General features: G+C 61.7%; 3 protein-coding genes across 3 annotated transcripts; 2 read left to right on the plus strand and 1 right to left on the minus strand.

The window, feature by feature from the left end:
• Window positions 1-1,018: 1,018 nt before the first annotated feature.
• On the plus strand, window positions 1,019-2,636 carry NKX2-3 (NK2 homeobox 3; the record flags this gene model as incomplete). Its single annotated transcript, XM_080621038.1, has 2 exons — window positions 1,019-1,361; window positions 1,996-2,636. 2 exons carry the CDS (start codon window positions 1,019-1,021, stop codon window positions 2,634-2,636), a joined length of 984 nt encoding a protein of 327 aa, XP_080477164.1.
• An 8,744-nt stretch (window positions 2,637-11,380) lies between these two features.
• Window positions 11,381-15,360, minus strand: SLC25A28 (solute carrier family 25 member 28). Its single transcript, XM_080621079.1, has 4 exons — window positions 15,016-15,360; window positions 14,663-14,891; window positions 13,833-13,889; window positions 11,381-12,446 (listed from the first exon to the last, which is right to left on the minus strand). The coding sequence occupies exons 1-4, from the start codon at window positions 15,343-15,345 to the stop codon at window positions 11,929-11,931; spliced, it is 1,134 nt and encodes a 377-aa protein (XP_080477205.1). The 5' UTR covers window positions 15,346-15,360; the 3' UTR covers window positions 11,381-11,928.
• A 604-nt stretch (window positions 15,361-15,964) lies between these two features.
• Window positions 15,965-21,911, plus strand: ENTPD7 (ectonucleoside triphosphate diphosphohydrolase 7). The gene is made up of 12 exons (XM_080622075.1): window positions 15,965-16,169; window positions 16,250-16,429; window positions 16,524-16,729; window positions 16,811-16,964; window positions 17,318-17,421; window positions 17,495-17,551; window positions 18,019-18,167; window positions 18,243-18,409; window positions 19,132-19,456; window positions 19,536-19,621; window positions 19,734-19,895; window positions 20,063-21,911. The coding sequence occupies exons 1-12, from the start codon at window positions 16,162-16,164 to the stop codon at window positions 20,289-20,291; spliced, it is 1,827 nt and encodes a 608-aa protein (XP_080478201.1). The 5' UTR covers window positions 15,965-16,161; the 3' UTR covers window positions 20,292-21,911.
• Window position 21,912: the final 1 nt, after the last annotated feature.

Below are 21,912 nucleotides of genomic sequence, written 5' to 3' on the forward strand. Positions count from 1 at the left end.
CGAAAGAAATCGAAAGAAAAGACCGAAGAGTGCGAAATAACTCTCCTCGCCCCAGTCCCGCGCCACCGCAGCCCCAGGATGCTCGCATGACCCTGCTCGGGCCGGCCCTGCTGGGCCTGGCGGTCGCGGAGCTGCGGGGCCCGATCCGGCAGCGGCGACGGATCGCGCATTTCCCGGGCGAGCGCGCGGCGCACCAGCTGCGGAGAGCCCGGGCGAGCTGCCGATGGGCCGGTGGCGGGGAAATATAAGGGGACACCGGCGGAGGGCATTGGGGAATGCGAAGTGGGTCGGGTATGTGTAATGAGAGGAACGGCGAGGTTGCCGTCGGCTCCGAGGGGAGTGCGGGACGAGGAGGAGAACCTCCTCTCCACGCAGCGTTTCGGGCGGCGGGAGGTACTTGCGGGGCCGGGCAGCCGTGCCGGCGGTGCGGGGAGGCCTGGACTGCGGGACAGCACATGTTCGCCCCTCCCGGGGCCGCTCCGAGCCGTGTGCGGGCAGCGGCAGCCGGGGCGGGAGTCCCTACCTACTTACACGTGCTTAGCACTGTGGGGGCTCGGCAGCGTCGGCCGCGGCTCTCTGCGGGGACCCAGGCCCCGGCGCACCGTTACCGCGCTCGAGGGGCTGGTGCCGGGCCGGCGAGGCGCCCAGCGGGGAAGCAGCCGCACCGAGCGCAGCCTTAATACATTGCTATTTCTGGCCGGGCGGCCGGAGCCGGGCAGGGGGCCGGCTCTGCCTCCCCCTCCCTCCAATGGCGAGGCCGCCCCCGGCCCCTCCTCGCCGTGACGTGCCGGCCCGGGGCAGAGGAGGCTCCTGAGCCCTTGGCTGTCCCTGCAGAAGCTGTAACAAAACGCAGACCCCCAGCGCCGGGCTAATGGAGGCAACTTAGACAGGAGCAGGCGCGGCCCCTCGTCTCTCGGCGCTGACTGCTCCCCCCAGCACCGGGAGCGGCGCTCCCCGCCGAGCCGCTCCCCGAGCGCCGCTGGGGTCGCGGGACTGCCTGGGTGCTTGCGGTGCCCCGATGATGTTACCGAGCCCCGTCACCTCCACCCCCTTCTCTGTCAAAGACATCCTCAACCTGGAGCAGCAGCAGGACCCGCACTATGCGGCCCAGCTCCCACACCACCTGGAGCACCACTTCCATCCCGCCGCCTGCCTGCTGGCAGCCGCCGACGGCGCCCGCTTCTCCGACGGCGAGGAGGAAGAGGAGGAGGAGAAGCTGTCCTACCTGAGCTCCATGGCAGCTCCCGGCAGCCAGGCGGACGCGCGGATCTCCGCCGATAACTACGTGCACGCCGTGCTCCGCGGCTCCTGCGAGGGCCCCGGCCCAGGAGAGGAGCTGGACCCCGCGGCCCGCACCTCAAGTGAGTATCGGCCCCGCCGCTCTCCCCTGCCCCGCCAGTTCGGACGCGCCCGCGCTCGTTTCCCGCGGTGCGTTCCCGGCCCGTGGGGCATCGCTCCGCGGAGCCTCGGTCCCGACGATGCCACCGCGGCCGCGTTCCCTGGACATGTCGAGCCGGGACTGGCACGTCTCGGGGCTGCCACCACCCTCTTCCGAGCCCTGCTCGCCGCCTCCCCGGGAAGCGCCTCCGCAAGGCCTCAGTTCAGAGCTGCCGGATCAGGCCCGCGCTCCGAAATATTGGTAGCGGAGCGCAGGGAACGGGGCGGGTTAGGCCCAACCCGGGAGCAAGGTGGTGAAGCAGGTGCCCGGCACCGTGCGCGGTGCGGCCCGGGGCTCGGCCCCGTGATGCCGCAAGAGTAACGCCGCAGCCGGGCCAGAGGCAAGGGGATGCGCTTGCCTCCGCCGCCCGATCCGGCCCATCTTAAACACCGGCGGTGCCGGAGGCGGCCTGTCCCCGGCGGTGCCTCCCCGCCCGCCCCGCGGTTGCCCGACGGGTGCGTAGCGGCGCGGGGCTCTCGCCCGCTGGTGGGGCCCGTCGGGAGCAGCGTGCGCCCGGCGTCACGATGTGCAGCCGTGACCTGTGCTCCCCCGTGCAGAGAGCTGCGTCCTGAAGAAGCCGCTGGATGCAGCGGAGAAGGTGGAGGAGGCGGAGAGGCCGAAGCAGCGGAGCCGAAGGAAGCCGCGCGTCCTCTTCTCCCAGGCGCAGGTCTTTGAGTTGGAGCGGCGGTTCAAGCAGCAGCGTTACCTGTCGGCACCCGAGCGCGAGCACCTGGCCAGCAGCCTTAAGCTCACTTCCACGCAGGTGAAGATCTGGTTCCAGAACCGGCGCTACAAGTGCAAGCGGCAGCGGCAGGACAAGTCGCTGGAGCTCGGCGGCCCCGCGGCCCCGCCGCCGCCACGGAGGGTGGCCGTGCCCGTGCTGGTCCGCGACGGCAAACCGTGCCTCGGCGGGTCGCAGGGCTACAGCTCGGCATACAACGGGCCCTACTCCTACAACGGCTTCCCCGCCTACGGCTACGGCAACGCCGCTTCCTACAACCCCGGCTACGGCTGCACCTACCCGGCGGGCACCGGCGGCACCTCCATGCAAGCCACCTGCAGCCCGGCGGCGGCTGCCGGGCCCTTCGTGAACGTGGGCAGCCTGGGGGGCTTCGGCGGTGGCGGCCAGCCGCTACACCAGGCGGCGGCGGGGCCCTCCTGCAGCCAGGGCGCACTGCAGGGCATCCGGGCCTGGTAGCCCGCACGCACTGAGGGCCGGGAGCGGACCGGCAGGACGGCCCGGCGGCTCCAGGGCCCCGTTGTCACCCGCACCGCAGCCCGGCTGGGCGCCGCGCAATGCGCGCCCTGGACCGGAGGCGGCGGCGGGACGGCGCGGCGGGGACCCCGGCGCTCCCGCGGGTCGCGGTGCAGGACAGGCAGCGCGCGGAGCGGAGCGGCAGGACTGGGCCGCCCGAGCTCGCAGCGAAGAGCCGCCGTCCCGCGGAGCCGCCGCGACGGCCGGGCGGGTCGGGGCCGATCGCGCCGCGCCCGCGGAGCAGCTTTGCTTGTAAAAAGCCGACGGCGGGGACCGGGGGTGCCGCGGCCCCTCTATCTACTCTGTATCGGTTACTGCCAGCGCCAGCTCGCCGAGTCAGTCAATAAACCAGGTGCAATATCCACCGCCCGCTCCTCCTTCGCCCAGCGGCCGGTGCCCAGCGGCAGGGAGGTCGCAGCGGTGTGCCCGCGGGGCAGGGCGGCCCGGCCGGCTTGTGAGCGTGCCAAGGGCGCTGAATGGAGCCGCGCAACTCAGAGCCGGGCCCATTGTGGCGGCCGGGCCGGCGCTGAAAGGAGCCGCCGAGGAAGGTAGCGGGAATAGGCGCTTATTGGATTCGGGAACAAAAGGTGTGGCAGGGAGGCGAGGGACAAAGGGGCCCCGGCGCCGAGATTGACGGGCCGCTTTGCCCCCCACTGAGGCCCAGGCCCGGCGCTTTATGCGCGGGGGCTGCAGAAACGTGCTGGGTTTTGTTCCCCTTTCTGGGAGCGCAGAGGGAAAGGAGGGGGGTCCGCGGGCCGCTGATTAGGGCCGTCCGGGCCGGGCAGCCTGAATGCCGGGGCATTATTGCTACATGTTCAGCCATTTCGCTCGGCTGCAGGGGGAGGGGGTGGCCGAGGCCCCCGAACCCCGCGGGAGCAGCATCGGGGTCGCCCCGCGCCCGCCCCGTCCCGGGCCGCCCCGTCCCACCGCCACTGAGCTCTAGGAGCGGTCCTGGCCCCGCCGCCGCGGCCGTGCCTCTGCCGGGCAGGTCCCGCCGAGCGCCGCAGCCGCTCCCGGGTAGGGCAGGACACCCGCGGAGCACCGTCTGGCTCGGCCCGGGCGGCGGCGGAGACCGGCGGCGCCGTGAGCTCTCCCGCACCGTGCCGCATATCTCCCGGCCGCGGCGTCGGAGCTCCTGAAGACATTCCCAGCGGAGCCCTCTCGGAACCGCCGGGACGGACGCAGCCCGGGTTCGGTGTGCCTCCTCTCTTACTCAGCGAAGCCCCCTGTGCCCTCCTCTGTCCTCTCCGTGCCTGTCGTGTCATGGTCCCTCCACTGCGAGCAGAGGACGTGGGCTTGTAACCGCAGCAGAAGCAGCAGGTAAAGACCGTTCACACTGCTAAACCCTGTTTTACACTGCGCATTTCTGCCGCACAATCTGAACGTGCACCCTTGGGGTTTGCTGTTCGAACTGAACCAGAGAAATTCTTTCCATTGCAACACCGCGGGAACAGAGCGGGCAAGCAGCAGGCCCGGCTCCCAGCCCTGGCTCAGCGCAGCACCCCGCTGTCCCCCGAGCCACCCCGAGGCCGGCGGGAGAGGATGCGGCACACCCAGCCGATTGTTTGCTGGATGGCAGCAAGGTGTCGCGGGAGAGGAAGCCCAGGCCCCGCTCTTGGCTTTCGGAGATGAGTGGTTAAGGCACTGTGGTCTCGTGGGTAGAAACAGGATAGCTAAGAACAAAGATAGGTAACGCTCTCCGCAGCAGCAGTCAGCCTGGGGAGATTTGTCTCTGCCATAGGAAGGAGTTGCATTTTCCTCCATGTTCTGCCAGACTGTTGTCTGCAGAAATAGGAGACCGGTGTGAGTTCATGCCTTGGTGTACAATCAGAGGAATTGTAACCACAATACAAGCTCCTCCGAAATCAGGGTGTATGAGGGGAGCTCCTGGCTTAGCACGTCCCCTCTGAGTGCGTGACAGCTGGTTAAAAACCCACTACATGCCCAGCAGCACCAGAGATCCCAGATGAGGCGAGAGCTCTGGTGGGGGACATGCTGCCCACATCCATAGACATGGTCTTTGGAGCAGGGATGGTTAAGTAAAGAAAAAGGGCGCACACGGGGACCCCATGGCCATGTTGCAAGAGGTGATGCCAGGCAGTACCAGCATTATCAATCAGTACAGCACCCAGCATGGCTGTAGGCGGGAGGTCAGTGCTGTGCTCACCCCAGTTGCACCTGGTGACACCCATGTGTGCTCCCTGGCCCCATGGCTCCTGTGGAGAGCTGGAGCAGTGCCTGGCTAGGGGAAGCGAAGAGGCCTGGCTGCAGGCTGATGTGCCATGGCGGTGGAAGTTTCTAGATGTCCACCACAGCGAGCCCCATTCCTGGGACAGATCCCAGCTGTCCCACTAGCTCAGACTGAGGGGAGGGCAGGGGATTAGTGGGAGGGACCCCTCTGCAGACTCTCACCCAATACTCCCAAGCTGATGGGGATGACGGAGCGGCACAAAGGGCTGGGGGTGCTGGAGGGCCTGGAGCAGTGTGGCAGAACTGAAGTGCTCCAAAGAGGAGGAACAGCCGACGGAGGCCGGTGGGAGGGAGATGGTGGGAGACTGCAGATTGGATTTGCTGCCCAGGGAGAGGAGACACAATGGAGGGAAGTCGCTGCGTGGCTGTGCTGGATGCAGCACCCAACTATGACGCACCCTGTCCCTCACGCCCCGGGGCAAAGCGGGGTGCTGCTGGGGGTGAGAGGCTCAGGGTGCTGGTGGAGATCCCTCCAGCATGATCCCACTGTGGCTGTAGTGCAGCCAGAGGGACATAAGGGAGGGAGAGATGGCAGGGCCATGGTCAAGGGGCAGAGGGCATGCGTTGTTTCTTCCTGGTTGATTGGGGGATTTACTGCTGTTTGGGAGTCAGGGCAGGAAGGCGCCGATTGATTTTGGACAGGGACAAGATTCACTAAAACAATGCATTGACTTAAAGGAAAGGAGGGACTATTGGGGCGGCCAGACTTTAACTACCAGGCCTCAGGCTTGCTCCGTACATGGGCTCCAGTTCTGGTTTTTATTCATGTTTCCTGGCCAAGGAGTAGCCTGTGACCAGAACTTGCATCTGTCCAGTTGTTCATAGGAAGGCTCTGTCCAAACCCCAGTACTAGCTGGTTTTCTGTGGCCTGTCTGTCATGTTCAGGATCACAGGGGAGAAGTGCTGTTGCCTCTGCAGCACTGCAGATGTGCTCTCATTTCCTCTCCTTCCTGATATCCTTTTCCATCCTTCCCTTCACCCCACTGCGGTCATTCCTCCCCCCCTCATGTTTTTAATCCTTCTCTCTTCACCAGCCACTTGCTGCCATCAGCAAGGAGCTTGCCTGTGTGCACAGTGAGTTGCCTACTCCTAGCAAGGCTGGCCAGGCTGCCCATGGACCTGGGAAGACCCCACTGAGTTCTGGTCCCATCTACTTCAACTCGTACACAGCCACCTCCTGCTGCCTTGCAGCCAGGAGTCCAGGTACCCAGTGGTGTGCTGAGGTGATGCTGGGCTCTCACTCCTCTGTGTTGAATCTGGGTTGGAGTGGCAGCTTCTGCTCTGTGGTGCTTCCCCCTACAGCTACCCCGTGCCGTGAGCTGTGAGCTGCCGGGGCTGCCTCGTCACTGAGGCTCTGCAGAGCTGTCAGGGCTTGAAGGTGCTGGAAGCTCCTCCTGACACTGGCAATGCCGGGTTTTCACACATGCGCTCTTCAGTGCCAATGAAGCTGTGGCCAGCCATGGATCAGGTAATTAAATTAAAATATCAGTACTTGTGTTGTGGAGCCTCCAGCGATGATTTCTTCAACTACTTGTCTGCCAGCAGGAGGGCCAGGGACCTTCCTCCCTTCCTCTGATGAGACCCTGATGGCCACAGACCTTCCCCAGTCCTCCAGCTTGTCCCATGCATCACAGGCTGACTACACCTAAGCATTGCCGGGGATCCCAGGTTTTAGGCGTTCCTTCTCTCCTCCGTCCAACGGTGAGACAGGGCAGAGTGCTGTGACACGGGATTCAAGCTGACCTGTCTAGAGAAGGAGACTGGCATCTTGATCAGCTCCAGAGCAGAGCACTGCTCAAAACCAGAGCTCTGGTCCTAGGAGGGCCCCTCCCGGCTGTACCGTGTGTCACCTGCCCCTGCCTGGGCAATACAATCCACAGACTTTCCCGGCACGACCCTTCGCGGGCGGTGCTGCTCCGTGTCTCCAGGGCTGCAGCTGGGACATGGCGCCGGGGCTGTCCCCAAGCGAGAGGCGGCACCGCCATCTATCGGCCAGCACCCGGGGACACGGAGTGACAGGTACCTTGTGTCCCTGCCACCCCCCGCGGCTCCGCGCCTGCTTTTGGCCCGGGTGTGCTCCGAGCGCAGGCATCCAGCACGTCTTTGTGAGAGACCCAGCAGGTTTGTAGCTCTTCTCCCTTCCCAAAGTGGTGAAATCCATCCAACGCGAGAGCTCCGCCTTCCCCAAATTCCCGAAGCCCAGGCATTGCCTTCAGCTACCACCTTCACCCCCTGCAAGTCCTTGCCCAAGGCCATCTATGATGGTTGTGGTGTCCAGCGCCTGGTGCCTGTTACAGCTGCGTCCTCAGCAGAGGGAGCTGTGTCCCCGATGGAGCCACAGCCCAATTTTGGCCTGATTCCCTACTCCCTGCCCTTTTTATAGCCCTTGGCAGTGCTCCTGGCAATGTACTGCTCATGTCTAACGGCCACCCAAAGGTGCAGGGACAGAGGAGAAGACTGCTTGGATTTACATTTCTCCTGGCACCCACCTAGCCACGCCAGGCATCATCTGTGCCCTGCCAGGAGACTTCTATGTCAGCCCCCATGCCACAGCTATCCTGGGGAGAGGGGATTGCAGGGAGCTATCAGCCAGTGCCACTAGTGCAATCATAATCTCCTGCGCCAGGGAGATTAGGGCTGAATCGCCCCACACCCTCTGGAACTGCCCTTGCTTCAGCTGCATTTCAGACTGATCCCAGAGCAGGCTCTGGTGTCACAACACACTTGAGCTGTCCAACTGAGCTCATCCATGTGCCCTTGGGGGAGTGACTCCACCTGCCACCGCCATCCAGCCCAGGAGAGGCTCCCATCTCTGGCACCTCCCAATGCAGCTGGGCAGCATCTTCCCAGGGCCACTTTGCAGCCCCTTGTTGGAGAAATTTAACACTAAGTACGGATATAACCACTATCTCCCCATCAAACCAGACACCCAAGAGCAGTCCCAGCCCAGCCCTGGCAATTGCTTCCTCTGGTGGCTCTTATAGCCAAGAAAGCAGGTTTCCAGCCTCACCTTTACATTCCCTGCCTTCCTGCACTGTGATGCTCAGTGAGAGCCAGGCGGGCTGGGAGCAGCCCAACCAGGACTTGTCTCTCAGCAGTTTAACCCAGGCAGCAGCATGGGTCAGAAGGTTTCCCAGGGCCCACCAGGAGCCATGTCTGCTCTGTGTCCAGGCAGCCCTGGCGCCCATGTTTACCACTGCTGTAAGGCCATGGGGTCATGAGAACTTGTACAACTTTATTGGGGTCTGACAGAGCCCTGAGGAATCCCAGAGCCAGGGTGGTTGGGGCTGGAGGGATGTTGAGAGCCCACCTCTGTGCTCCTGTGGGCTCCATCCACCTCCTCCCACCCAGCAGGGCAGTCTGGCACCCACTGCAGAGGGCTGGAGTCAGGAAAGCTGGGGTAGTCCAGGACACCAGCACAGGAGAGGCAGCGATGTGGTTTGGCAGGGCAATGCCTTTGCCCCCAACTGACTGCCCCAGAGCTGGGCTGGCAAAGGCCTCTGCAGGCTGGGACCCAGCACCCCGTGTGGGGTCCCCAAGGCGGGAGCAACTCAGGAGCCCACCGGCCCCCAGCTGAAGGTAAGCGGCAGACACACTGGAGGGGTCTCCCCTTCTTGCTTTGGGGGGAGATGCAGCCACCCCAGTTCCCCTCACCCCAGCTCTACCCTTAACCTGTGGGAATGCAGGCATCTCCATTTACCCCAGGAAGGCATCTGGGGACGCTGGAGCTGCTCTTGGCACAGCAAACTCGGGCTGCCTGAAATAGCTTGGGCCTGTGCTGCAGCAGAACTGCAGCAGCCCCAGATCTATCACCTGGAGCAGGGCAAGGCTGGCAACACTGCCGGCTCTGCCTGCCTGGGGCTGCAGGGCTCACCCAGTCTGGAGTCACCCCACCACCAGTGGCAGGGCAAGGCTGGAGGCACAGTTGGACATGGGAAGGCAAGGCAGCAAATCTCTGCCTGTGCTGGATATGACTGGGTATCCTGCAGGGAGGAGAAAGGAAAAGGGGTTGTCTCCAAAACTCTGCTGGGCTGAGCGTGGCTGCCTTGCTGGAGAGCCAAAAATAGCCTCTTTACTCAGAAGAGGCTGTAGGAGGGCTCTAACTCGAAGCACAGCCAACTACCTAGGAGGCCATGGGACAGACACAGAGCAGCATGGATTCACCGATGCAGACCTTGGAAAGGCAGCAGCTGCAGCTGGACCAACCAATAACTCAGTTACCTCTGAGCACCTCATCATGCCAAAAGGTGCCAGAACCGCCTGCCGGACAAGTTGTTTCAACGCAGAGCTGGAGAGCAACCAGCATACCACCATGGCCAGCCCTTGGTCTGTGGCAGAGGCCCAGCTCGGGGGATGGAGATGGAAGCAGGATGGGATTTTCCAGTTTGTGGCCTTGCCTCTGCAGGGCTGCTGCTATCTGCACTGGGCATCACTCAGCCTGGCAGAGTGCCGGCTGAACAAAGGCTGAGCTCTTGCCAGGGGAGTGCTCGCTCCAATTGCCCACATGGCAGCACCTCTGTGCTGTGCTGACTGATCACCTCCCCATTCTGGGAGGTCTTGCTCTCTCCCCCAGTACTTCTGTGGACAGTTATTCCTGGAAACATCCTGGAGTCACCTTCAATCATGCCTCCACCCACTGACATTTATAGAGCTTCTTCCAGCGGCTGATGGATTTAATAGTGTGAATCTCCCCCCAGCCCTAGCCTGTGTTTATGCCTTTTCCTCCACGGATATTGTCATCGCCCCAGTGTCTGGTGACGGCTAAAGGTGAGGCTGCGGCTCCACTGGCAACAGCTTTCACTTTCGGGCAGGGAGACCTGTCCTGGCAGAGACAGCCCAGTCACACCTGTCTTCTGCAGGCTCCCGTCTGATGCCCTGCCTGCCAAGCTAATCCTCCCTGGTCTCTCCCAGCCATTTCTGCTTCTCAGATTTCTCCCTCTTGGGTGGAGGAGCCGCAGAGCTGCCAGATCTTGCAATACCCAGGCTATTTCTTAAAGCCCCAGCTCCTGAGATGGTGTGAAAACTGGTGGCTCCTGGCCTCCAGTGGCTTTTGTTTCTTTAAGGAGTTCCTCATCCTCCTGCTTGTGCAGAAAAAGCAGGGACCAGGAGCCTGCAGCCCATGCCAGGGAGCAGAGGATGGGCACAGCATGGAACCTGGGTGCACCTAGGCTGCAAAGCAGTGGCCATGGCTTCTCTGTGCCCAGACACACCCAGACCTGCTGGGCAGCCATCATAAATCCCATGAGAAGCTGCTCAGCACCTGTCACACATCATCAGGAGCAGGGGCAAGAGATGCTTAAGGGAAAGGTGAAGTTGGTGTTGGGCTGGAGTTTGGGCAGGGTGTTGAACACCCTGCCCTGTACTGTGGAGGTCCAGCAGCGCTGGGGCCTCATGCCCCCAAGGGCTGCACATTCCCCTGCTCACACAGCAGCCTTTCCAGCTGTAGGAAAACCCCTGTTTCCCCTTGCCACAGCTCACCCTAGCAGCCCTCTGTGCAGGCCAGCCCTGAGCCAACCCAGGACCCGGTTGCTGAGGGCAGCACATATCACAGCTGTGAATGCATTTCCTCCAGGGACTTATTTTGGGCATGGCACTGTGGGATGCAGGCCCCTCCAAGCACTATGGAGCGTCCTGTGAGAGCCAGGCGTCACCTGCAGGCACCCAGCTTGAGGAACCCAGAGCTCTGCTCTGTGAAGGTCAGCACAACTAGGTGATATTTCAGTGCTCAGCAACCCAGCAAGGCTGGCTTGCAGGTCCAGAGCTGGGAGGGACCCTGAAAGAAGTCAGTATCAAGACAGTTAATAATATGTTCAAAGAATAAGCTATTCCATTAATTTTCACTAGATCAGAGAAAATATCAGCACTTTGAGCCAGGCTGGACAAGGCCATGAGCAACCTGGTCTTGTGAAAGGTATCCCTTCCCATGGCAGCAGGGTTGGAACTAGATAATCTTATGTCCTTTCCAACCCAAACCATTCTATGATTCTATAAATTTTAAGATGCTCATCAAGCATCAAACTAGTTTAATTACTCAAAATCAGGGACAAAAGTCCTGCTGAACCCCAAACATCCTGTGTGAGGTGTACAAAGCCCTGTGATTCCTGTGCTGTCCCTGACACACAACCTGGGATCCTCCTGTCAACAACTCAGTTCAGAGCAGTTTGGAAGCATTCTGAGGATCCCTAGTCAGAATGAGGGTGCGGGATTGTCTGGACGAGAAGCATGAACCCCAGCTTCTCCAGTGGGGTCACAAGCCATGCCAGCAGCAAGTGATGGGCCACGGCCAAAGGGGATGGGTGCCACACTCCTCCCTGCACCTTGTCAGGGTGGGGGGAACAGGCAGGCCCCCTCAGCACAATGCTACCCCCAAACTCCACTGCTCTCTTTTGATGGGTGCCCCACTGGAGTAAGAAGGGGACATGAGGATAGAGCTGAACTGTTTTTATTGGAGGCGTCAAGAGCAGGAACAAAAACAAACCTACAGGCTCCCCTCCTCAAGTGCCATCCTTCCCCCTGCCCTCCACCGGGGTGGTCAGCATCATGTGTGCGTGCTACAAGACAACGGCAAGGCTTACACTTTGCTTCAGCCAAAAGCCAGGCAAAGCCCCCAGCATCCCGGGCAGTGCTGCTGCCACCTCCTTGGCGACTGCAAGCTCAGCTTGGTCCTGGCAGAGGCAGGGCAGGACATTCACCTTCCCCTCTGAAGAGGGGTGAGCTTTGCATGAGAGGATGTTTTGGTGAAGGACAGGAGCACAGCTCCACTGAAGTGCCAGGCAACAGGACCCAGGCTGCAGCTCCCAGTGGGACATCTTGGAGGACCCTGGGAGAAAGCAAGCCGTGCAGCCTGAGCAGAGCTGCAGCAGTCGAAGGCAAATGACGACATCGCTGCCCCTTCTTCAACACAAATCAAACTGAATGGGAGGGGCATCAGAAGACAAACCAGGAGGGGAGGTGAAGCAGGTCTGGAACGGCGTTCGGCACCGGCTCACTTCCCAGCCCGCCGTTCCTCCTGGCGCTTGGTGAGGATGTATTTGAAGAACTCATACACAGACCAGGCAATTGCTGTTGAGGGCATCTGATAAATGACTCTTGCCTGGACCCCTCTGAAGTAGGCAGTCACACCGCCCACTTGGTACACCGTCCTGAAGGCATTGGCCATGCCTGTAATGTGTCCGCTGATGTTGGAGCTCAAGGCCAGGGATTCCTGGGTGTTGAGCAGTGTTTTGCAAACGTCCAAAGGTGTAGTGGCAGCAGCAGCGACAGCCCCCGCGCAGGCTCCGGAGACCACGTGGGAGCCTGGGTTGTACTGTCTGTGGGGGTTGAGCTGCTCTTGCAAGAACTCATAGGTCATGAAGTGAATGGCTTGGAAGGGGATGTTCATGGTGAGCTGGGTGGTGTAGCTGCGGTAGAAAGCTCCAGCCCCTTCGTTGCGCCACACAGCTCGCACACAGTCCATCACACGCTGGTAAGGCGAGTTGTACATCTGCATCCTCTGCTTGACCACTTGGAACAGACGGCGGCAGCCAGCAGCCAGGACCCAGGCACGAAGGAAAAGTGGAGAGAGAAGGGTAAGGACAAAGCCAGGCTCCTTCTAAGCGCAAGGAGTTTGGTGACACTGGCTTATGAGGCAATGACAGATAACTTGGACCAGCAGTGCCCTGTGTGTCCCCAGGCAGGACTGCAGCCGTTTAACATGCTGAGGCATTGCTACCACACAGACACCACCACCACAGCTGCCACAGCCCCAGGGATTGTTCTGATACCAGGCACTTATACTCCATATTCACCCTCACTCCCAAGTGACCAATGTCTCTCCACCCCACAGAACTACCCCACAGTCAGAACCCCATCCACATCTGTTACCTCCCAGACACCTCTTGACCAGGACGAGCCTGTCCCTCCCCATCATCCCCCTGTGCAGTCCCCACAATAACCACAGCACATCGCAGAGCCCACCAGCCAGGAACCATCAGTGGCCACTGCTGAAACACAGCCGCTCTGGGGCAAGGACCAGATGCCAAACCCCCACAACACATCCAAGAGCACGGCAGGGGAGCCCAGAGTGCAGCTTGCCCCAGTCCTGTCTCAGCGTGGCCCCAAGGAGCTAAAAATGATGTGACTAAATACTACAGCCATGGTAAGAAGATGAGCTCAAGGAAAGGAATGACAATGGTCTGGGCACACAGTTGCCAGCTCCTCAGGGTCCTGTGACTGGGCACTGGGCAGGCAGGAGCCTTGCTAGGCCCAGATCAACTGCAGCCTGCGCTGGCACAAACCCTCTGGTTTTAAGAGGAAAAAGTAAGATTATGACTGGCCTTTCCTCATTATTCCTCCTTTTCCCACCATGCTCAGACTCTAATTACAAACTGCCTTTTCATACATACCAGGCTCAACAAAATCAATGTCTTCCAGACATCCCACAGCATGAGACTGCCCTTCTTCTGACTTCTCTAGCACGTCTTTTGTATCCCATTCTTTTCATTTTCTTCTTGAACACAGCCCCAGAATGCACCTCATCTTCCTGAGACATCACCACGGCAATGCCAAATTTCCACACACTTGGAATAACTACAGCAGTACAGCTTGCATCCCTCTTGCCTTCTCTCCTGCTCCTTGTAATTGCCCCCAGCAAAATTCCCAGATGGAAGCCTGGCGCCCTCCCTGCTCCTCCTAAGCTGGGGTTTGCTGTGCTCCCCAGAATTCATCTCTTCTACCTACCCCCTCTGTAACAGCCACTGGGCTCCTACCCAGAGCCACAGCCACTGGCCCCCAAAGGATTCTTGCAGTCAGGTGAGCAATGAGGAGCACACCCTCCATACTGCAGAGGTGACCTGAGCAGCACCAGCATACCCCAATCCTCCCCTCCCAGCAGGCCAGGACCATCGTTACCTTCGGCAGGGTTCATGGCTGCATCGTGGAGCAACGTTGCTACACACCCGGCTGCACCTGCAAAACAAGAACTGCCACATGTGAAGTGGGGAAGTGAGGGATCCCGGGGCTCCACCACAGCCCCGAGTCCCCTGCCAAGGCACAGGAGGAGGCCCCTGGAAGAGGGTGAGATCCAGAGGTGGCCTCCATCTCCCTGGTGGGCCAGTCCTCAGCAGTTCCCACCCAGAGAGCTCAAGGAAACAGTGAGAGGATTGTGACAGGCTGCCAAGTCCCATGGGTTGACCAGTACTTGCTTGGGCGCAGCCCTCAGGGACAGGCCAAGGCCACCAGCTTGCAGCACTCTGAGGACGGCCAATGCCCCATGGAGGAGAAACACTGCAGAACAGAGCTGAGGACGGGACGTGCCCTGCTCTCCCCTCGGCCCCATGCCTTCCCCACTGTGGCAGCTCGAGACGAGTAATGGGCGTCATGGCAAGACCACATGGCCCTGCTGGGGAAGCTCCGGCACCACCAACCCACGGGACCGTGACCCGGCCCAGCTCATCTGCAGGCAGCTCCCGTCCACCAGCACCATTCCAAGCCGGGACCACCAACCTCCTCCAAGCCAGATACCCGGGAGCGGCCGTGGCAGGCGCAGGACTGGTGCTTCCCCTTGCCCAGAACCGCGGCTGCAGAGAGCACAGCTTTAGCACACCCGCGGCACCGAGCCCCATGGCGGCGGGACTGCGCCAGCCCTCCCTACCGCCACGGCTCGGCCTGTCCCACCCTGCTCCCCGCCCGGCGTGGCGGGGGGTGGCCGCCGGCAGCCCCCGTGGCCCCGGGAGCAGTACCGTTGGCCACATGGCTATTGCCCCCCGCGTGGATAACGTCGCTCAGCGTCTTTTTTAACTTTTCGTAGCAGGCGAAGTAGAGGGCGTGCGCCGGGCCGGCGCCGGTGGCCGTGATGTTCAAGCCCCGCATGGGCCGCCAGACGCCCTCGGTGCGGGCGATGCGCCACAGGGCCTCCAGCACGTTCCGGTACCGGGCGGCGGGCTCCGGCTGCAGGCTCTGCATCCGCGTCTGCAACACAAGGCCCGGGCGAGCGGCCCGTCACCACAGGGGGCCCGATCCGGGCATGCCCTGGTTTGCCACCGCCCTCTCCCCGGCCCCGCCGCGCCCCCCGCCCCGCCACCGGTGCCGGCACCTTGACACAGTCCACGGGGTACATCACGCAGTGCTCCATAACGCCCGCCACGGCGCCCGCCAGCATGTGCGTGGAAACGGCAGCGCCCTGCGGCAGCGCCTCGTAGTCGGGCGCGGGCGGGGAGCGCGGCTCGTTGCCCCGCGCCGCCTCCGCGCCCCCCGGGCCGGGGCCGGCACCGGGACCCGGCCCCGCCTCCGCCCCCGCGCCGCCCCGCCGCGCGCGGCCCGCGCCGCCGCCGCCGCCCATCAGCAGCAGCAGGACGCGGCCCGACTCCGCGCCACCCCGCGAGCCGGGGCCCGCGCCCGCCCCCGCTCCCGCCCCCAGCTCCATGGCGCCGCCGCCACCGCCGCCGCCCCGGCCCCGCGCCGCGCTGCCCCGCCCCCCTGCTCCCGCGACGCCCCGCCCCGCAGCGCTCATTGGTCGGCACCTCCCGGTGCCCGCCTCAGCCGCACGCCCACTGGCTCAGCCCGACACCTCCCGCCCCCCGCGAGCCGCGCTCATTGGCCGCCGCTGCCGCGGATGCGACGCCGCCACTGGCCGGCAGCTCCCTCCGGCGCGCTCCGACGAGCTGCCGGTTGGCCTCCGAGACTCCCCGCCCCGCTGGCCCACGCAGCCCATTGGGTGTCTCAACTTTGCGCCCCTCCCCTCCGCGCAGCCCATTGGGCAGTGAGCCTGCGACCTTTGGCCCGTCCGCTGTTCCTCTCCGCGGGACCAGAGAGCCGCCATTGGCTTCCTCATCCGCCACTCCGGCTCTCGGCGCGTGTTGTTTATTTGGGCTCCTCGGATTGGCTGGGAACTGGCGATAGGAAGGCTGCGATAGGGCGCGAGGGGGGAACGCTCTGCGTGACGTCCCCCGGCGAAGGTCGGATGCGGGAGCAAGGGCGAAGCCAAGCGCGGCCCTTGGCCGCCTGGGGGAGCCGTCGCGCCCGGTCCCGATTGGTCAGCGGGCGGCGTGGGCATGGCTCTGCCGGGGGCCGGCGGTGCCGATTGGTCTCCACGACCGCAGTGGGCGGAGCGCAGCCCGGCGAAGGCCCGGCGGCGGGGGTGCTTATTGGCCGCGCTGGCGGCGCCTGGTGACGTGTCGGACGGTGCCGGTGGCGGGTGCGGGCAGCGGGGCGATGCACGGGCGAGCGGCGGCGGGCGCACATGGCCAGGTGAGCCGGGCCGGGCCTGTCCGGGCCGCGGGGCTGGGACTGCCCCGGGCATGCTGCTGAGCTGTCGTCTCTGCCCGCAGGATCAGCGTTTCCTACCCGTCGTGGCGTTCGGCGGGATCATGCCCGTCTCCGTGCCAGGCACCGCGGCAGCGCCCGATGGCGCTGGGGCTGGCTGTCATCGTGGTGCTGCTGTTGCTGCTGGCCACCACCACCCCTCGCCGCCAGGCCGTGCCGGGCCGCTCCGCTCGGCGCGATGAGAGGTGAGCGGCGACGGGGCTGTCTGTGGCGCGGGGCGCACGGTTGCCCGCGGTGCTGAGACAGCCTGTGTCGTGTCCGCTCCTCCCCGGTTCCCAGGTACCTGGCGCGGGCGGAGGAGCTGACGGCCACCGACACCGAGGACTCGGCCCTTAATTACGGAGTGGTTGTGGACTGCGGGAGCAGCGGGTCCCGGATCTTTGTGTACTTCTGGCCTCCGCACAACGGGAACCCGCACGACCTGCTGGACATTAGGCAGATGAGGGACCGCAACAGCCGCCCCGTCGTCAAGAAGATTAAACCAGGTCAGTGCCGCTGCTCCTGGTCCCCTTATGTGGGATGGGCACCAGCCGCTGCCCGGCTCACGGCACCTTCTTCCCGGGCAGGCATCTCTGTGGCGGCAGCAGTGGCCCCTGAGCAAGCTACGCCCTACCTGCGGCCTCTGCTTCAGTTCGCGGCAACCCATGTCCCGGTTCGGAAGCACAAGGAGACGCCGCTTTACATCCTGTGCACAGCAGGCATGCGGCTGCTGCCCGAGGGGTGAGAACTTGTGCCTTGTTGGGGGAGCCAGGGACCCACTGGGATGCCTCAGCCATGAGAAGGGGGAAGACCGCTACCCTGGCCTGAGCCTACTGGGAGAACTGGGAATCCTGGGCAGGGATTTGAGAAAGGAAAGTGTGTGCTTTGAGCACACTGAGAGGTAGCTGAGAGGAGACACGTTTTACTGAAGTCTCGAAGGAATTGATCTAGCTTCTCATCCGCAAAGTGCGTTGGCGGCATCAGCAGGGCGCAAGGGGCTGAATGTGAGGTGTGTTGTAGCAGGATTCCTACCATCTACTGCACTTCTGCAAAGGAGCATCCCTGGTGAATGTCCCTCTCCTGCGCCCTTGCAGGCAGCAAGCTGCAATCCTGGAGGACTTGGTGAGAAACGTGCCCCAAGAATTTGATTTCCTCTTCTCCACATCACATGCAGAAGTGATTTCAGGGAAACAGGAAGGTAGGAGCTGCCACGAAGCACTGCTTGGTTCCTTTTAGTATATTGCTATAATGACCCTTTCTATGTCATGCAGGTGTGTATGCTTGGATTGGCATCAACTTTGTCCTGGGACGGTTTGATCATGATGACGGTGAGTCTGGCTGCTTGTAGAGCACCTGGGAGGCTCTGAGCAGAGTCCTGCTGGGGCAAGCTCCAGCAGCAAGCTCTGGAGCAGTCAGCGTTTGCTCCTCTGGCCAGGCAGTGCCTGACACGCCAGCCATGCATGTGAAACCCTCCTGGACCTGGGACCCAGAGGGGCACCTGTCCCAGTCACAGTAACAATTCCCTCTAAGGGGGGCATCTGCGGCATTTTGGGTGAAAATCCAGGAGAGAAGGTTTGTAGTGTTCCTGTAGTGGCTTCCAGTGGTGGATGCTTTGACGGAACCTACAAAGCAAGGAGATGGCCAGTCCCGAGTGCCAGGACCTGCTGCCCTGCAGGTGATCCTTGAGGAGTGCTTGCAGGGGTGGAGGAGCCCCATGAGGCTGCAGTGGGGGTTATCAGTGGAAGGGAGGAGATGCTGTACCAGGCCCTTGCTGACACACTGCTGTGGTTTGCAGAAGAGGATGCGGTGGTCACCGTAGCGCTGGGGGACAAGGGAGAGTCCCTGGTTCGGAAGCGAACAGTTGGGATCCTAGACATGGGGGGTGCTTCCCTGCAGATTGCCTACGAAGTGCCTGACTCCGGAGCTTTCTCCTCCCCGCAGCAGGTGTGTATGTGTCCTTGAGAGCAGGCCTTACCTTCCCTGCGCTGCTGCTGACCATAGACCTCTCTGTGTCCCCAGGAGGAGGCTGCTAAGAGCTTGCTGGCAGAATTCAACCTGGGCTGTGATGTGCAGCACACTGGCCATGTGTATCGTGTCTACGTCAACACCTTCCTGGGCTTTGGGGGCAATTTTGCCCGTCAGCGCTACGAGGATCTTGTGCTGAACCAGACCTATGTACACAACCGGTACTGCTGCCTCACCTAGCGGTGTCCCTGCTGGGACATTCCGAAATGGGGTGCTGCTTCCTTCATGACACCTTCCCTGTCACATTGCCTCAGGAGCTGCCCATGACAGTGCCAGCTCCCATAGCCACATGGGCAGCAGCTGTGAGGTTGGCACAGGGTGCATGGGCTTGGCAGGTGTTATCAGTGCTGCAGCTCCCTGCCTTCCTCCTCCTCCTTTTGCAGCAGGCTGTGGGGAGGCTTCTCTGGTGGCTTTCAGCTTTTCCTGCTCTGATTTTCCCTCCTTCTCCAGCACCGATTCACTCAGCACATCTTTCCATTGCACCCTCACCTTGGGCTCTCTCTCCTGTCTCTCCTTCCCTTCGTGAAGCTGTCGCCAGAGGTGGAGAGGTTTAGTGCCCAGGTACTCCTGTGCCAGGAGCAAACCCTGCCTCCAGGTCCCTGGGGGATGTGCAGGGGCCTAGATCCCTGTGAGCTGGGAGAGATGCGCTGTGCCTTGTTGCACCCCACAGGTGCTCAGGGCTTATGGCTGCAGGTGGGTGTGACAGATCAGGCAAGTTTGGCCTTGTCAGGAGGTGGCAGGGTGGGTGCCAGCATTGTGGGGTACAAGGGGACATGGCATTGTCTGGTGTGGGGGGCATCTGGATGTAGGACAGCACTAGACTAGACTTTTGGGGGGTAGTATAGGACCCCCTGCGCAATTACCTTTCCTTCCTGTTTTCCAGCCTGCACGGCCAGCAGATGGGGCTGAGCCCCGAGATGCCCTTCCTGGACCCCTGCCTGCCCATGGGGCTGGAAGATACAGTGGTGAGGGGTGGACAAACCCTGTTTGTGCGGGGACGAGGGGACTGGCCAGCCTGTGCAGAGCTGCTGCAGCCCCTCCTGGCTGGGCCCAACAGCAGCCAGGCCTCCCTGGTGGGGGCCTACAAAGCACCCATTGACTTTGGCAACAGTGAGTTCTATGGCTTCTCCGAGTTCTTCTACTGCACCGAGGATGTGCTGCGCCTGGGGGGCCACTACAGTGCCCCCACCTTCACCTCTGCTGCCCAGGTGGGTGCTGCGCCAGCCCTGGGCTGGGCAGGAGTGGGGTCTGTTTTCTGCTCTGAGCCCCAGCTTCTCCTTCCCCCAGGAATACTGCAGCCAGCGATGGGAGGTACTGACCCGCCGCTTCCATGGCGGCCTCTACTCGGCTCATGCTGACCAGCACCGGCTGAAGTAAGTGGCTTTGAGGGAGTGCTGTGGCTGGGCCTTCTGTGGGGCTTTTGCTGGGATGAGGGACCAGGGTAGGGGTGGTAGTGCCTGGCTGATGACCCTGCCATGCCTGCAGGTATCAGTGCTTCAAATCAGCCTGGATGTACCAAGTCCTTCACCAGGGCTTCAGCTTCCCCCTGGATTACCCGAGCCTGCGCACGGCCCAGCTGGTGTATGACCGGGAGGTGCAGTGGACACTGGGAGCCATCCTCTACAAGACACGGTTTCTGCCACTCAGGTACCATTGGCTTGCTGATGGCATTGCTCAGGGAAAGGTGGTTGGGGAGGAGCAGGAGTTACCACACCAGGCGACAGCTCTGCCACCCCTGGCAAGGGGGAGCGGTGGCACAGACCCTGGTAGTACCCCACGGCATCCCAGGCCAGTCCTGACATTTTTCTCCACAGGGATCTCCGGCAGGAAAGCATCCGGCAAGCACACACCTCCTGGCTGCGCCTCTCTTTTGTCTACAACCACTATCTCTTCTTCGCCTGCATCCTGGTCGTGGCGCTGGCCATAGTCCTCTACCTCCTGCGGCTGCGCCGCATCCACCACCGGCAGCTGCGCTTGGCTCAGCTCAACCTGCTCTGGCTGGACAAGGTGGTGATGCCGCTGGGCCAGGGGAATGGGCCATGACACCGGCGGCACCCGCTGTTCAGTTGCACCAGCTGAACCAGGACTGGTTCACAGCCTGGACTCCGAGGGCTTGGACTCCTTCTTAAAGATCATCTCAACTCTGCACTCTTATCATCTCCGTATCAGAACCAGAGCCTGTGGGCTCCTGAGACACCTATGGACAGTGGAGCCTGGCTCTCTGCCTTGCCCCAGATGTAATCTTTGCATTCCTTGGCCTCTGGCCTTTGCCTTGCTACGTGGTGTAGAGCAAAGTCCTCTGCTGCCAGCGGGCTCAAAGCTGCAGCCCTGGCAGGTCCCTCAGATAAACAGGACACTATCACTGAGGTGGCCAACCCAGGGCTGTGGCTTCAAGCACTGGACCACCCCATGACTCAACCAGGGGGTTGCAGAGCAATCTGGTGCGGTGCTGTAGCTCATCACGGGAGTGGCCCTTCTGCAGTGCCTGACAAGTCCATGGGCAGGAGAACAGCAGTGGCCAGCAAAGTTACTGCAGGATGCAGGTGAGCCAAGAGTTCCACTGAGCTGTTCTGCTCTGCCCAGCCTGGCCCCTCTCAGAGCATTCCTTAAGAGCTGTCCTGCTCTTTGCCATGTCTCCCTCTCCTAGGACAATCACCCATCGTCCCAGGCTCAGCCCTGAGGGCTCAGGGACTGGTCCCTAAAGCACCACCAGAGTGGCTGCTTTTCCTTCTGTACATTCCCTCCTGGGCACATCTGCCCCGTGGCGTCCCCCACGTTAATCAGGCACAAACCAGGACCCATGGTTGTCCCACATGCGTGCAGGCTGGCCTTGCCCCTGGGGGAACCACCTCACTCCAGCCCAGCTGTGCACAAGCCTTCCACTCCTGGGGCTGGAGCCCAGCAATGAACCAATGAAGTTTGTCACTTTTTACTTGAACTCAGCTGCTGCCACTCCTGTAGCAATAAACAAACCCCTTGAGCCATTGAGATAGGTCTTGTTTTTTAGCAGCAACAGCTCCTAGCTGATGCTGTGATGGGGCCAATATGTCTGCATAGCACTGTTTCATGGTGCTGTGGAGGGATGATACAGCTGCTTTCTTGCCTGTGTTCTCTGTAATTCCAGCAGTTCAGCTAGCTCAACTCCAAAAGCTTCCAAGCAAAGGAAGCTCTGATCCAAACTTAACTGTTTGTGATCCTTGGAGACAGCATCCTCTGCTGCCTTCCCCTAAATGGAAAAGCCTGGACACTCAGAGCCTCTGGAAGAGGGTTTTTACCTTATTCCCTACCCCAGCTGGGAAACAGGCCACTAAGCTCTCCAGCTGCTACACGGCTGTGGGGATGGACCTAGCACAGGCACATACCACAAGTGAGGCTGGGCAGGTACCCAATTCTCCTTCTAGCACATGCTGTTGCCTGTGTGTGACCCTGGTCCCACAGGACCACTGCACAGGTGGCATGAAGGAGAAAACTTTCCATGCACTGGTGTGCTGCCAACCTCCAGCCCAATAGCCAATGATCCTTGTTCTCATGGCGCAAGAGCACGATTAGGGAGGAAGTCTGAATAAAGCCAAAACTGTTCCTCAGCCTCAACACAGCAAGTGACTGCCTCCAGCATCACTTACTAGGAAAAAGATTTATTTCCACAACACAAATTTAACAAATA

Source organism: Psittacula echo (genome assembly GCF_963264785.1).
Source record: "Psittacula echo genome assembly, chromosome: 6".
In the NCBI taxonomy this organism is placed as follows: Eukaryota; Metazoa; Chordata; class Aves; order Psittaciformes; family Psittacidae; genus Psittacula; species Psittacula echo.

What these genes read in the sequence shown, in the direction of transcription:
- SLC25A28 (XM_080621079.1), bottom strand. Translation starts at nt 15,345, where the DNA reads ATGGAGCTGGGGGCGGGAGCGGGGGCGGGCGCGGGCCCCGGCTCGCGG. An exon ending in ACCCCGTGGACTGTGTCAAG is followed by an intron (nt 14,892 to 15,015) that starts GTGCCGGCACCG and finishes CTTGTGTTGCAG; the next exon opens with ACGCGGATGCAGAGCCTGCA. An exon ending in CAATAGCCATGTGGCCAACG is followed by an intron (nt 13,890 to 14,662) that starts GTACTGCTCCCG and finishes CTTGTTTTGCAG; the next exon opens with GTGCAGCCGGGTGTGTAGCA.
- ENTPD7 (XM_080622075.1), top strand. An exon ending in TCCGCTCGGCGCGATGAGAG is followed by an intron (nt 16,430 to 16,523) that starts GTGAGCGGCGAC and finishes CCCGGTTCCCAG; the next exon opens with GTACCTGGCGCGGGCGGAGG. An exon ending in GCTGACCAGCACCGGCTGAA is followed by an intron (nt 19,622 to 19,733) that starts GTAAGTGGCTTT and finishes CCATGCCTGCAG; the next exon opens with GTATCAGTGCTTCAAATCAG.